Consider the following 15395-nt stretch of genomic DNA (forward strand, 5'->3'; position numbering starts at 1 on the left):
CGTCCTGCAGCGTTTGGGTCTGGGTTCAGGATGTCAGGGCCCGCTGACCTCGGAGACCTCCGCCTGCTCCTCCGCACCCGAGGTGGCAAGGGCCAGCGCCGGGCGCTGGCGTCGGCCTTCAAGGCCCCATCACCCGCGCCCCCCCCACACACACCCGGCGGCCTCCTCTGAGGGCGGAGCCTGGGAGCCCACCGCCCCGCCCCCACCCCCGCCCCTGCGCGCCGCGGGCCCGGGGCGCTGAGAGGGGCGCGCAGCGGAGCTCTCAGACCCCGTGCCCCCCAGGCCTAGACCCCTAGGAGCGCGGGGCTCACTGAGTTCCCCCACCCTGAGCGGCAGGATCGGGGAGGGTGTCGGTGCGGAGAGCCCAGGAGGTCCCGGCCTATGGCCGTGGGCTGTGAGTGAGAGGCGCAGCTTGCGGGGCACCGCTCTTCTCCCGGGTCCTGGCGCTGGGGACAGGGAGGCAAAACCTTGGCCAGGAAATCGGCTCAAGCCAGGTTTGGACTGAGGGCGGGAGACTTGGGGACCCCCGCAGGGGGATTGTGAGGGCGAGAAGAATAGTCTCCGTGGTTGAGTTGTGTGGTGGGTTGGTGGTGTTATGGGGGAAGTGTGCAAAGTTGGATTCTGGTAAAACAAGAGGTGTCAGCGGAGCGGGTGGGTGTGGGCCATGGATGTGGGTGGAGAAAGAGAGGAGTGTGTGGCCCCGGGTGTTTGGGCAGATGTGCAAGGGAAGTGATGGGGACTGGGGAGAGTGTCCAGGCTGCATGTGTGGGAAGCCTGTGCATATATGTGCATCTGGGGAGAATCTGAGCCTGGGGGGATTAGGATGAATGTGCAAGGAGTTATTTGGGGTGAGTGTGTAAGACCGTTGGGAGCTCGTGTTTGGGGCAAGTATGCAAACAGTCCCTTGGGACGTGAATGTGCACAGGTGGAGGTGGGGATTGGGCTTGCCTGGATGGGTATGTGTGGCAGGGGACTTGGGTATTGAGAGTGTGCAGGCTTGGGGGCACAGGCGGTGTGTGAACTAAGCATCATTGGGGATGGGTGTGGGGGAGAGAGATGAGAGTGTCAACCCAGGATGGGTGTGTAGTTCATGGGCCAAGTATGTAAGGCATGGTTTGGAATAAATGTGCAACAGGTGTGTGGTTTTTGCCTGAGGAGAGAGAAGCCTGGAACTGAATGTCCAGAGTCCTGAGTTCTCTTCACAACTTGGACCAACCTCTGTTACTCTCTGGGCCTCGGTTTTACTATCTGTAAAATGGGTCTGAGGATGGTTCAGCTACCTAGTCTCTGCCTGGAGTCTCTCCAAAGCCAGGAGTCAGGGGAAGGATAAAAGTGAGACTTTTACAACTCGTCTTTTTCTTTCCCCTACTCCCAGGAAGCCCCTCTGGGAGCCTCTCCCGAGCCATGGACAACCCCAGTCTTCCAGAGCTCCAACAGCCTCTGCTGGTGGGTGTAGGCGGTGAGCCCCCTGTCCAGAAGCCTGGCAAGCCTGAGCCAGGGCCTCCCTTTCGAGAGACAGCCTTTGCAGAATCACTGAGGGGTTGGCAGTTCCTGCCACCATCTCTTCCTTCTGTGAGTGCTGTACTGGGGGAGCCAGGGCTCCCCGACCTTGAGGTAGGAGCAGGACCACTAATGTAGGCTACTTAGTGGGAGCTGGGGGAGGGGGCTGGAGGTGAATGCAGCTGTGGCCGTCTGGCAGGCTGCTGGCCAACTCCAGCTGCCAGCTGCTGGCCTGGAGTCTCACTTCGCAACTGCGTGTGGCCTTCCAGGTGTGGTTTTTCCTGTTCTCCATCCCCCCTGGCTTCTTTACCTTTTCCTCTCCAGATTCATCTCTCATCTTTGTTCCCTTTGTGTCTGTTTGTCTTTCCTCTGATTTCTGACCCCCCCTGTTCTCTATCAGTCCATCTCTTTCCAAAGCCGATGCATCTCTGTGCCTCTGTTTGCCCTGGTCTCTCTCTCTCTTTTTTCCAATTAATGTCATTTTTTATAATTTCTTATTCCTTGTGCATATTGTCAAGCTTGTCTTTTATTTGCTAAACATGGTTTTCCAGTTGCTATTGCCATATAAGAAATCACCCCAAAGCTTAGTAGCTTAAAACAACAATCATTATCATGGCTCATGGTTTCCATGGGTTGGGAACTTGGGAAGGACTTGGGTGGTTCTGCCTCAGGGTCTTTCATGAGGTTGCGGTCAGCCAGTGGCTAGAGCTGGAACAGTCAGGGTCTGAAGCAGCTGGGGTCTGGTTGACTAACTCTCTCTTAATGTAGTCTCAGGGCTTCTGCAGGAGTCTCCCCATGTGGGCTGGTTTGGGCTTACAGCATGGCGCCTTCAGGGCAGCCAGACTCCTTATGTGCCTCCAGCCTCCAGCAGGAGTGTTTCAGCAAAGCAGAAGCTGCCTCACCTTTTCTGACTTAACGCTTGCAAGTCGTGTTGCATTACTTCCACCACATTCTATCAATTACAAATGAATCATAGCCTGCCCAGACTCAAGGAAAGTGGACATAGACCTCACCCCTGATGAGAAGATTATCAGTCACACAGTAAGAAGAGCATGTGGGAGGGAAGAGATGGGTGTGGCCATTTTTGGAAACAGAGTCTGCCACACTGTGGCAGTAAGCTTCGCTTTGACATGGTTTGTGTCAAAGAATCCCATTATTTGAAGACTTTGGCCTTATTATTTCTGCTAGTTCTCCTCCACGGTTCCTGTCTGCCTGGTTATCTTTGACTGCATGCTGGTCACTGTATTTGGAAAATTGTTTTGAGGCCTAGAATGAAAGTACCTTCCTCAGGAGAGGATTTGGTTTGCTTTTGTCAGCTGTCTGGGGGTACTACCAGTTAAAGATCATTTTTAATCTAGTTCAAGGTCTGAATGAAAGCTTAATTTCTCATTCAGGGATTGATAAATGCCTGCAGGGCAGAAGGGGCCTTCTCTATTCATTTGACCTCTCTGTTAAATTAACCTTGATTTTCACTTCAGTTTTGGCTTTACAGTAACTCCTTAAAGTCTTGTGAGCTATTTGATGCAAGATTAAAAAAATATATATTAACCTAGAACCTGTAGTTTCAGCAGGTAGGTTTGTCCTAGTAATTTAGGCCACCAGAGCTGGCTCCCCTAATCGCCATCTTTTTGCAGGTTCCAGTCCCCATTGGTTTCTGTCGCCACTTCAGCGGTTTTTAACTCAAGAGCTTATAAGCAGCTGTAGTATCCATAAGTGGACCTGTGAACTTGAAATTGAACTCAAAGCTTTTGAGTGTGGGTGAGGCTTTTCTCTGGAGACAGGGTCCAGAGCTTCCCGTCAGAGGGATCCAGGATGTGGGCAAGTCAAGAGCCTACCTCTTGGAACATTTTTCTCTCTTGGTGTCTTTGGGGGCATGGGGAGTGGAGCGGTGGGGCAAGGAAGATGGGTGGAGATGACCACTTAGGCTGTCTCCTGCCCATAGGATGTGTCATCCAGTGACAGTGACTCGGACTGGGATGGGGGCGGCCTTCTCTCCCCACGCCTACCCCACGACCACCTTGGCTTGGCTGTCTTCTCCATGCTGTGCTGTTTCTGGCCTGTGGGCATTGCCACCTTCTGCCTGGCCCAGAAGGTCAGTCTGTGGGTGGAGCTGGGAGGGGGTTGGATATAGAAGAGAAAAATGCACTCGAAAGAAAAGCAAAAAAAGAGGAAGCATGCTTGGGGGAAAAAAAGTGATGGAGAAAGGGATTTACATAGAAACATTCAGGGGTAAAATGAGGCATTTTTCACAGAGGGCAGCCCAGAGTGGTGGTTAAGAACCTGAGCTCCAATCCTAGGCCTGCCACCCTCTGGTAAGGTTGTGGGCAAGCCACTTAAACTCCCGGTGCCTCATTTTCCTCATCTGTAAAATGGGAATGAATAACTCCTGCCTCAGGGTCATTGTGAGGCTCAGTGAGTTAGAACTGTGGCATATAGTAATATACGCATATTTTTATTAATCACCCAGTATCCCCAGTGCCCAACTGTGCCTGACCCACAGTAGCTGCTCCCTATGTTTTTGGAACATATGAATGAATACATGGGTGTGTTGGGTGGGGGAGGGTCGGGCTGCGGGAAGCAGGGTGGGATGAGGGGATACCTGAGTCACCGCTGCCCAACGCCTCCACAGACCAACAAGGCTTGGGCCGAGGGGGACGTCCAGGGGGCAAGGGCCGCCTCCCGCCGCGCCTTCCTGCTGGGGGTCCTGGCCGTCGGGCTGGGCGTGTGCACGTACGCGGCCGCCCTGGTGACCCTGGCCGCCTACCTCGCCTCCCGGGACCCGCCCTAGTTGCCCCTGCGGTCCCCACTGTGAACCCAGGGGCCGCCCGCCCAGCGTGTCCGCGGTCAGAGTGGAGAATCCAGGTGGATGAGGCGGCGGCGGCGGCAGCGCCCAGAAACGGGGAGTGAGTCGGTTCTCCCCCTCCCCCCACCCCCCTTCCTGGAGGCCGCAAACAGCGATTGAACACCAGACACTCCTGCCGCCAAACCTGTGTCTGTCTGTGTGGGAAGGCGGAAGGGACGGGCCAGAGTGACAGGATGCCCCCCGGGGTGCTTCCGGACACCTCAGAGCCAGGGAAGAGGGAATCCGAGGAAGCTCAGAGGGCTTCCAAATTGCAGAATATTCTCTTCACAACGTGGGTGATAGGTGGAGAATTAGAGAAAGCCAGGTTCCAAGGCCTTCCTCCTCCAAGTTCACTGTGTAACCTCTGCCCACGTACCTTCTGAGCCTCACTTTTCCTCATCTGCAAAATGGGACTAATTTCTCCCACACCTGGAGCAGTTCTGAAGACTAAACGAGTCATACAGTGTAAACAGCAGGCTCCCCCAGAGCCCCCTCGCCAGCAAGTGGCAGAAATCCAACTCAGACTGCCTTACAAAATAAAGGGGAAGCTGAGGGAGAAGTGGATTGAGGGCCTCAGATAAAATAGTCTGGTCTCCCCATCTCTTGGCTTCACTGCACAGGCTCCATCTCGTGGGGGAGGAGAATGGAGCAGGCAGCTCTGGTACCCCAAAGATCCTCTTCCCCAGGCACCCTCTCAGTGGCCCACCCGGGCTAGGAGGCAGCCCCATCACATCCCAGAGACTGGGAGGGATGGGGCCTTCAAGCCTCAAAGTGCTGACACTCTGGCAGGCAAAACAGCCCTGTTCTGAGCTTATCAGAGGTACATTAAATGGAGCCTGATATTACGAAGTAATAAAGTGAGAGTGGTTTAGTTTTTTCATTCCACTTAATGCCATTTAATCTTGCTTCTTAGAAGAAAACACTATTCCGTTTGTGCTCTCCTGTGCGTCTTCACGGAGTGTAATTTCAAGCTAAAGATATTTATGCATTTCCGTCTTGTTTACTGGGGATGAAAATGACACCTGCTCAAAGGGGCAATTGTGGGCACCGTGTGGGCCAGTTTAAGCATGTGAAGTGTGCAGCAGAGGGCCCCCAGATGTGTCATAAAACCCTAAACGTCAGTGGCAGACAGGATCTGGCAGCCATGTGGCCCACCTGTGGGAACGTTATTCCTTGCTGGATGCGTCATCTTGGCTCCTGCCCCCTGCATGTGAGGGTGGGGATTAGTCAAATCAGAACTGAAAATACATTCATTTCCAAAAGCCCCTTAGGGGGTGCTATCACCCGAGAGAGAACCAACAGGCCTTGGCCACTTCCTTTCACAGACAGGGACCCGAGGTCCAGAATGCGCTGGCACCTCCATTGTTTGTCTGCATAGTGAGGGCTCTGGGTCTGGAAATTTTTTTTGGCCGCACCACGTGGCACGTGAGATCCCCAACTAGGGATTGAAGCCGTGCCCCCTGCAGTGAACGCGTGGAGTCTTAACTGCTGGATGGCCAGGGAAGTCCCTGGGTCTGGACTCTTTGAGTGGGGCCCGTGCTCCACCACTTAACTAGCTGGTGACCTCTGACAGTTAACTGGCTTCTGAGCTTGTTCCCTTACCTTATTCTTTTTTTTTTTTTTTTTTTTTTTTTTGCGGTACACGGGCTTCTCACTGCCGTGGCCTCCCCAGCCGCGGAGCTGGACACACAGGCCCAGCGGTCATGGCTCACGGGCCCAGCCACTCCGCGGCATGTAGGATCTTCCCAGACCGGGGCACGAACCTGTGTCCCCTGCATTGGCAGGCGGACTCTCAACCACTGTGCCACCAGGGAAGCCCTCTTCCTTGAATTTTATTAATTTTTTTGGCTGCGGTGGGTCTTCGTTACTGCACGCAGGCTCTCTCTAGTTGCAGCGAGTGGGGGCTACTCTTGTTGTGGAGCACGGGTTCTAGGCACATGGGCTCAGCAGCTGTGGCACGTGGGCTCAGGAGTTGTGGCTCAAGGGCTCTAGAGCACAGGTTCAGTAGTTGTGGTGCACGGGCTTAAGTGCTCCTTGGCATGTGGGATCTTCCCGGACCAGGGCTCGAACCCGTGTCCCCTGCACTGGCAGGCGGATCCGTAACCACTGCACCACCAGGGAAGCCCCTTGTTTCCTTGCCTTAAAACAGAGACTGTAACAACAGCCACACCTCACAGGGTTGTCGGGTGGGTAAAAGCAGCATTCAGAGCCAGGTTCCCCTCCGAGGCCCACGAGGCCCACGAGGCCCACTGCCTCCCTGACCATCTCCTTTACTCTCCTTAGCCCTCTGTTCCAGCCACACTGGCCACCTTGCTGGTCCTTGAACCTCTGCCCGCCTCTGCCAGGGGGTCCTCCCCATACATGTCCATGAGTCCGAGTTTGTCCCTGGCCTCCTCCTGGGCTTCCCTCACATGTTCCCCTCTCCACGGAGGTGTCCCCGACTGATGTATTAAATCTGCCCTCCCCCCGACTCACCTAAACCCGTCTTCCGTTTGTTTTTAAATAGCATCCACCATCCAAAAAACACCAATTTTATTTGTCCATCACGTCACTGCTCCTCGAACCTGGGATGTGGGCCTCCTTCACTGCTGAGGCCTCAGCACCCAGCAGGGCCTGCACACTCTAACAGCAGTCCCGCTTCACTGGGCTGTCAGAATGAGTAGATTCAGTCAATAAATGCACCATCCTACTAGCGTTTTCCTGGGGTGGGGTGGGGTCTGTGCCCCCCGGGCCCCAGGGGCTGGCTATAGCCACTTTCTCAGCAGGGCTGGGCTACCAGTTTATTTGACGCTGGAGGTGGTGGGAGGGGCACCTTGCCCCAGCGTGCCTCAGCTCTTCGAGTAACGCCTCTGCAGAGATTCCCGGTAGAAGCGGAAGACGTGCTGGGAGGCAGCCTGGGCTGCAGCCAGGCACTGCTGGAGCTGGGAAGGGAGAGGGGCTCAGTGCTGCGGGCCCAGGCCTGCACCCACACGGCCTGACGGGCCCCACCTCCCTGTTCACCGGGAGCCCCGCCCCCCAAGGGGAGGCAGGTGGAGCGGGGATTACTCCCTGTGCATTTCCTTCTTCCCCACTTCATGGGCTCCTTCAAGGGGAAGGCCTCAGGGGTCAGGTTCCAGCAGCTCCAGGCCCTCAGACCAAAGGCATCAGGCATCCTGACCCCTGGACGTGACCCCAACCTTGTTGAGCTCCGGGGCCAGATTGGAATTTTTGAGCCACAGGCCCTGTGACTCCAAATAGTCTTAAAAGCCATGGAACCTGAGACCCCAAATCTTTACTGCCTTGTATACCTGGATTCACAGGAGGGCCAGGTGGGAAATATTCTTGGAGACCATTTGGCCCAACAGGTGCCAAACTCTGTTTTTCAGACACCCCGAGTTCCGGGGTGCACAGCTCTGAGCTGGAAGCTGGGAGGCCTCCAGGTGCCCCCATCTCTTGATTTCAACCTGTGCCCCTCTTCTCATAAATTGGTCTTCCCTTTAAAATTCCCACAAAGGTTTCTATGGCTACAAAGTTTGAAAACTCCTATTTACAGAACGGATGCAAGGACGGGGCCCTCCTTAAGCTTCCTAGGATTGGGACAGGACCTCATGTCAGGTGGGTGGGAAGGATCTGGCATTCACCCCCAATTGCACAGTGGTACCTCAGCATCAGAGTAGAGTCCCTTGGTGGTGGACATCAGCAGCTTCTGTTCCACGCTGTCAAGTGCAAAGGTCAGGACTGCCCGGGCCTCCTAGGGATGAGGGGTACAAGGTGGGGGACCTGGGACTCTCTCCTCAGACACATTCTTAGCTGGTCCCCAAAACAGTGTATTTTTTTAAATTTTTGGTCTACATACCACCCCTTCCCTGCTTCCTTGAGTAATCACTACCCATGCCAAATTCCACCACATGGTTCTGACAGGGGCTTCCGAGCACAGTATCCTGCGCCACAGGGGCAGCAGCCACAGTGCCGGTCGTTCCCCGGTGCCTCCCATCTCCCTGCAGCGCTCTGTACCCCTGGGGCTGGAAGCCAGCAAACTACATTTCCCAGATTCCCCTGCCAGTTAGGTTCTACCAGGAACCTGGTGGGAGACTGGGAGGGAGGATTGCAGCAGGAGTTTGGGGTATATCACCTGCCACAGGAGGCATGGAGATGGGGTGGGTTCTGGACTTCAGCAGCCAAGGCAAAGCCAGACCATCTCTGTGCATCTAGATCTGACTACACCAGTGTCTCCACCAGTACAGAGCAGGAGCTGGCTTCCGGCTTCTAATCTCTGGGTGTCCTCTCTTCTTCCCTTTTGCTCCTTCAGCTCTTCCAATATGGTTATAGCTAGTTCCCTGCATTAAATTCTGTCTGAAATCCCCCAAGGGGTTTCTGCTTTCCCGACTGGATGTGACTGTTACAGTCCTGAGCAGATAACTGGGAATAACCAGAACCCTAGCACACTGTGACCTTGAGCCAATGAAGAAAAAACTCTTTCCTCCTTTGCTTTTTTTTTTTTTTTTTTGCGGTACGCGGGCCTCTCACTGTTGTGGCCTCTCCCGTTGTGGAGCACAGGCCCCGGACGCACAGGCTCAGCGGCCATGGCTCACGGGCCCAGCTGCTCCGCGGCACGTGGGATCCTCCCAGACCAGGGCACGAACCCGCGTCCCCTGCATCGGCAGGCGGACTCTCAACCACTGTGCCACCAGGGAAGCCCTGCTTTTGTTTTTGAACCTCTTAAAATCAGTTCCCTTTTTGCTTCAGCAGGTTAGAGCTGGGTTTCCAGCACTTGCCCAGATGAACAGGGCAGAGCTTGCCAGCTGAGACTGAGGTGGTACAAGCCAACTGTTTTGGAGAAGTGAGGCCTAGAGGAGGAGAGGAGGAGTGTCTACCCAAGGCCTTTGACCACCCCGCCCTTCATACCTACCTTTTCTTGCTTGGCTGTGGGGTCCAGCAGGAGGGTCCCATCGGAGTCCAGAGCACAGGTGACCCCACAGAAGAGGGCCCGCATGGGCACACCTGCGTCCACCAGTGCCATGCAGGCGGCATTCAGGCAACAGGCCAGGAGCTGAGTGCCACAGGCAGTGGTTAAGACTTTCTTTTTTTTCTTCCTTTTTTTTGGCCGCACTGTGAAGCTTGTGGAATCTTAGTTCCCCAACTGGGGATTGAACCCAGGCCCTCAGTAGTGAGAGAGCAGAGTCCTAACCACTGGACCACTGGGGAATTCCCAGGCTAAGAGTTTCTACTGGAGGGCTGGTCAGCAGAACATATCCATGCCTCCATTCGCCCTGCCAGTGCCTGGAGCAGACATCACTAATTGATCACAGAAAGGCAGAGTAGTTCTGGGATCAAGTATCCTTGGGTTCCAGACCTGAATTTGCCACCTCTAAGCTGTGTGACCTTGAGCAAGTTACGTATTCCCTCTGAGCCTCAAGCAGGGATCATAATGATATTCAACAGATATGCACCTTCAGGGAAACGGAGGGCAGAAGCCTTCCAAGATCACACAAGGAGGCAGTGGCAGAGCCAGGCCTGGAGCTGGGGTATCTAGAGCATGCGGTGCTACCAGGCAATAGACGGGCAGGGTGACAGAGGGAGGAGTCAGTGTCCTCAGGGAGCCCACAGTGCAGGGGAGAGGTGTGGCCCTGGCATAGTGCAAGGTGAGCACAGGCCTGAGTCAGACAGGTGGCACCACCTCAGTTTGCTCAAGTCTTTCCTCCCCAGGGCCCAGCTTCACTATCAGTCAGTCCCACCTCTGCCACTGACCCTCCATTGCCTCCCCTCTGTGAAATGGGTTCGCAACAGTCCTCCTTTTCCCTCATCTGCGAAGTGTCTGCCCAACGCAGGGCCATGCCTGCAAAGCCGTCTAGTAATGCCCATTTCTGGTCCTTGGCCTCTACCTTTCTCTACCTCTACCCAAACCACGGCGATCTTTCAAGGCTGAGCTGCTGAACCTAAGGTTCTACCTGCTCAGGGCTCCCCTGGTGTTGAGCCTCAAATCCAAGCTCAGGGTCAGAGTTGAGGTCACTGGCACAGGCTTTGGATTCTGGAGGACTTCCTGGAGGAGGTGGCCTGGGGGAAAGGATACAGAGCCAGCATCGCTGACGACCTGCAGCACCACGGTTATGGAGGTGCGGGGGTGCAGAGCTCCCAGTACCACCGCTTCACAAGTGTTTCTGATCAGCCGCTCCCGGCTCTTCTCCGCTACGCCTGGGGAAATCAGGGGTGGGGTGGGGTTGTCAGACTCTTCCCTTCCATCTGGCTCACCTTCCTCCATATGCCCCACCCAAGCCCTCTGGAAAAGGGCCTGCAGTCCCAGTCCGGGTTGCTGGAAGACCCTGAATGGATGACAGAGGAGTCCCACTGGGAAGGAGGCAGGGCCTGACTGCCACCCACCCGACCCCTGCCACTTCCAGCACCCACCAACGGAGCCTCCCGGGGAGGAGAACCTCTGAGCTCCCACGTCCAGTGCTGCTGTCCACTCCCATCCCAGTGGGCCCAGCCCTGGGGAGTGAGGGGGACAGAGTAAAAGAGTGGAAAAACAGGTTAATGGAAAGGTGGAGAGATGGAGCCAGGAAAGAGGAGGGAAAAGTGAAGATGGAGAGAGACAGGGAGAAAGAGAGAAAAGTGATAGAAACAGGGACTCAGAAGCAGAGAGTTGGAGAAAGAGACAGAAATAGCTGAGGGCAGGGGACTTCCCTGGTGGTCCAGTGGGTAAGATTCCACGCACCCAAAGCAGGGGGCCCAGGTTCGATCCCTGGTCGGGGAACTAGATACCGCATGCATGCCGCAACTAAGACCTGGCACAGCCAAAATAAATAAATATTTTTTTTTAAAAAAAAGGGAAGAAATAGCCGAGGGGTGATGAGAGGGAGGGGTAAGGGAGACACCGGGTGAGAGGCCCAATTACCAGGCAGACCGATCTTCGGCCTCAGGGTCACCTCCAGTGTGGCCTTGTTGAAGATCTCTTTGCTGACTTTCACCTCTGCTGGCCCGTACACGCCTGCCAGGACGGAGGTATCCCCTGGGGAGACAGCATGGGAGGTCTCACCCAAATCTTCCCTGCCTCTGGGGCCCAACGCCTGGCACTTAACATTGTGGGCCCTGAGCCAGGTGGCCAGGGTTGCCCACATCACCCTCACTGTGGCCCACCATTTGTTGGTAGTGATTCTTTGAGCACTTGCTTCATTTCTCTGCCTCCACTTCCTCATCTGTAAAATGGGGATAACTACAGTACCTCCCTCACAGCTGTGAGGATTACATGAGATAAAAAGAAAACCACTTACGACTGTGCCTGTAAGTGTTGAGTGCCCAAAAGACTTTAGCTATTATTATAAATTTTAATGGGAAGTTCTTCCTGAGAGCTAAACTTTCTCCCTCTTACCGCTGCTGGTCCCAACTTCTCCATGCAAAGCTTCCCTTAGCCCAGCTCTCTTCCCTCAGGCTCACATCCCGAAACTGTGCAGCAGTCAGGACACCTGAGAAAGAGATAAATATCTGGGGGTGGGTCCTGACACCTGCTTATTTCCTCCTGGCTCTGTAACCTCAGCTGATTTTGCTCACTTCTCTGGGCCTTAGTTTCACCATCTGCAGAATGAGGAGACTGGACCTCAGCAGCAGCTTGCAAACTTTTCTGACCCTAACTCCCAATAAGAAATACATTTTAGAGCAGGACCTAAAACTCACCCAAAATGGAACAAAAGCCTCACAAAACAACTCTTACCGTTATTGCTTTGATATACTCTGATATCTTCTACTCTATTCCAGTTAAAAATAACCACTAATGACGCAGTGGTTCTCAACCCTGGCTGCACAATGGATTCACTGCGTAGCTTTAAAAGATACTGATGCCCAGGTCCCTCCCCGAGAGAGCCTAATTCCATTGCTGGGGCCTGGGGCTCAGGCACCAGCAGCCTCAGAGCTCCACAGGCCATTCTACTGTGTGGCTGGGCCTGCAACCTGCAGTGGGAAGAAACGGAGCTCCAGCAAAGCTTCAAAACACTGGCCTGCAATCAGAATCACCACAGCAATTAATTCAAAACTGTAGAAGGCCAGCCTTAGTTGGAGTGGGTAGGTTCTGAGGCTTTGCTTTTTTTTTTTTTTTTTGCCGTACGCTGGCCTCTCACCGTTGTGGCCTCTCCCGTTGCGGAGCACAGGCTCTGACGCGCAGGCTCAGCGACCATGGCTCACGGGCCCAGCCGCTCCGCGGCATGTGGGATCTTCCTGGACCGGGGCACGAACCTGTGTCCCCTGCATCGGCAGGCGGACTCTCAACCACTGCGCCACCAGGGAAGCCCGAGGCTTTGCATTTTAACCTCATCAGAGATTCTGAGGCCAGAAGCATGTGGGACACACTTTTGAAGGTCTGCAAAGGACCCTGCTCCAGGGTCCTGGGCTTTGGGGTTTTAGAACACAAAAGGGGCTCAGTATTTCTTAAGCTCTAAGAAACTCCAGGCATCTGCATTTAGCAAGAGAGCTAAGCCTTGGGGAGGTCCCGGGTAGAGGCCTTTTTTTCCCTGGGGTTGACGGGGAGGAGCTGCCACACAATGGAGGGGATTCTCTTGGCTCCAGGAGAATGCACCCGAAGGGGGAAATTATCCAAGCAGAACTAGAGCCACACTGGGGCCTTCCTTCCTGTTACTATAGATGAGCTGTTTGTGGTTCATGAGAGCACAAGAGTTCCTCCCCTCTGGACCCCACATCCATCTAACTCCTGCCCCATTTATCTGATCCTCTTACAGCAAAGCTCCTGAAGAGCTGTCTCCACTCACTGACTCTTTCTTTTCCTCCTTGACCCCATCCCTCCACCAGAACGGCTCTTGACTGCGCTGCCACCAATGACATACGTCCAAGTTGTCAACCCACAGGTCTAGCCCATCCTCACGTGATGCAGCCTCTCAGTAGGACTAATGCAGTTGGTTGGCCCTTACAGCTCAAACACGTTCTTCTCTGGGCTCCAGGTCACCGCCCTCTCTTGGTTTTCCTCCTACCTTACTAGCTGCTCCTTCTCAGTGTCTTTTCCTAGCTCTGCACAAGCTAGAAGACCCAGGGCTTAGTCCTGGGACCGCTTCTCTTCTCCATCTATACTGATTTTCTCGGTGATCCCATCCAATCGGTAGCTTGAAATACCATTTACAGCCGAAGGATTCCAAATTCCAGACTTGTATGTCCGACTGCCCAGTCCACACTGCCACGGGGATGTCTACTATGCACTGTAAAGTTAATGTTCCAAACTGATCTCATCTTCTCCCAGCACAGCTGATCTGGGAAAAACACTTTCGCGTTATTCCTGGGCCTCCCTGGTGGCGCAGTGGTTGAGAGTCCGCCTGCCGATGCAGGGGATACGGGTTCGTGCCCCGGTCTGGGAGGATCCCATATGCCGCGGAGCGGCTGGGCCCGTGAGCCATCGCGTTATTCCTGACTCTTTTTTTCATATCCCCAAACCAAACCATCTGCAAAATCTGTCCGTTTTACCTTCAGAATCTCACCACCTGCACCGCTCTGGTCTGAGCCACCCTTACCTCCCCCTTCCCCCTCTAACCTCAACAGTGCAGCCAGAGAGTTCTGTTAATATATATTCAGATCATGTCACATGGCTCCATTCTCAATCACTAGGCCTTATAGGACGGGCAGGCCTCCTTACCTCCCTCCCGCCTCCTGTCTCTGCTGCAGCCACACTTGTCCCCTGACTATTCCTCACCAGGCAAGTTTTGGCCTCAGGGCCTTTACCCCTGTGGTTCCCAGTGCTTGGTAAGCTTTCCTCTTGATCTCTTTAGGGTTTGCTTCCTTACCTTTAGGTTTTTATTCAGAAGGTACCATCTCAGTGAGGCCTTTCCTTACCATCCTAATTAAGACTGCAACCCTCTCTGGCACACCCTAATCCTCTTCCCTACTATATTTTTCTCCACAGCATTTTACTATGTATTTTACTTAGTTATCTTTTGTCTGTCTCTTTGACTAGAATGTAAACTCCATTAGGGCAGGAATTAAAAAAATTTTTTTATCCATGTATTCTCAGTGCTAGCAAAAATACATGTGTTCAATGAAGGAATGAGTGAAAACAGGTTCTGTACCTGGGTCTGAGGTAACGCCCTAAGGCAGGGCCTGAAGCATTTATGGGGGTGATCCTTAGGCCTGTCTCCAGAGGAATATTTCCCGGGGTCAGGGAGGTGAGTCTAGTCTGAGAATTATTTAGCTAAGGGAAGGGGATATTTACCTAATAGGTAAGACCTGCCCCAATCTTAGGGATATAGGAAAAATTGTGTATCCCAGTCAAAGGGATATTTACCCAGTGGGTGGGGTGGGGATGGGGACATCACCCTCAATCTGATAAGTATCCACTTCGGTAGAAGATCTGCCATGGGTCCAGGGAGTAATTAAACCGCTAGTGGTGATTTGCCAGTCTACCGGGTATTTATGCGAACCAAGGGGTTTGCCTCACCCTGGGATGTATGGACGCAGGGTGCGTGTGTGGGAGGCGGGGGAGGAACCTAGTCAAGGGAGACACCCGGGTAAGGAGATTTCCCCCATTCTGGAGTATTCGTTCTTATGAGGAGGTCTGCCCCTCTCTCATTCTGAGTACTTACCAAAGTGGAAATACCTTCTCCCAGCTAGTATGGAGAGAGAGGTATATGTCTACTGACGTATGCAGTAGTATCCACCTCGGCAAGAAATGCACCAGTCCAGGAGGAATATTTACCAGCTAGCACAGTACACTGTAACCGCGCCCTAAAACGAATACGACCTGGGTGAGTTCCTACCTTGCAGGAAAGAGGCCGAGCCATCGGGCCGGGACAACAAATTCTGTTCGCAGGCAAAGTTCCGGAGGCTACAACCGGGACCCCGAGGGCCGGACTCTATTCCAGACTCAGCGCGGATCTTAGTCTCAGTCTGCATCGCGCCCTCCATCGCCCCGGAGCCCACGTGCAGCCGGGATTGTCGCTTCCGTCCAGAAGCGCGCGCTTGCGTACAGACTGCGTCCCTAGTGCGCACGCGCCGACCCGGGGTTGGGTGGTGGTGTTTCCAGGCTCGGCTCCCGCACGTGGCTCCGCGTTTACTAACAATTTGGTCCCTCCTACTCCCCCCTCGAAAG

At 54.1% G+C, this 15395-nt stretch overlaps 2 protein-coding genes across 4 annotated transcripts; one reads left to right on the forward strand and one right to left on the reverse strand.

Moving 5' to 3' along the window:
• Window positions 1-1395: 1395 nt before the first annotated feature.
• Window positions 1396-4288, forward strand: TMEM91 (transmembrane protein 91; the record flags this gene model as incomplete). The annotated part of the gene is made up of 3 exons (XM_079724316.1): window positions 1396-1614; window positions 3443-3592; window positions 4130-4288. The coding sequence occupies exons 1-3, from the start codon at window positions 1405-1407 to the stop codon at window positions 4286-4288; spliced, it is 519 nt and encodes a 172-aa protein (XP_079580442.1). The 5' UTR covers window positions 1396-1404.
• A 2571-nt stretch (window positions 4289-6859) lies between these two features.
• On the reverse strand, window positions 6860-15253 carry EXOSC5 (exosome component 5). Of its 3 annotated transcripts, none has more exons than XM_079724434.1 (6): window positions 15064-15253; window positions 11214-11327; window positions 10392-10513; window positions 9231-9371; window positions 7983-8072; window positions 6860-7263 (listed from the first exon to the last, which is right to left on the reverse strand). In XM_079724434.1, exons 1-6 carry the CDS (start codon window positions 15209-15211, stop codon window positions 7171-7173), a joined length of 708 nt encoding a protein of 235 aa, XP_079580560.1. In that variant the 5' UTR covers window positions 15212-15253; the 3' UTR covers window positions 6860-7170. The 3 variants fall into 3 exon arrangements, with proteins under 3 accessions (XP_079580560.1, XP_079580558.1, XP_079580559.1); XM_079724432.1 differs by having other exon boundaries at window positions 6860-6989; window positions 15064-15238; XM_079724433.1 differs by lacking the exon at window positions 11214-11327 and having other exon boundaries at window positions 15064-15238.
• Between the last annotated feature and the right edge of the window lie 142 nt (window positions 15254-15395).

This window comes from Hyperoodon ampullatus, assembly GCF_949752795.1.
Source record: "Hyperoodon ampullatus genome assembly, chromosome: 18".
Classification (NCBI taxonomy): domain Eukaryota; kingdom Metazoa; phylum Chordata; class Mammalia; order Artiodactyla; family Ziphiidae; genus Hyperoodon; species Hyperoodon ampullatus.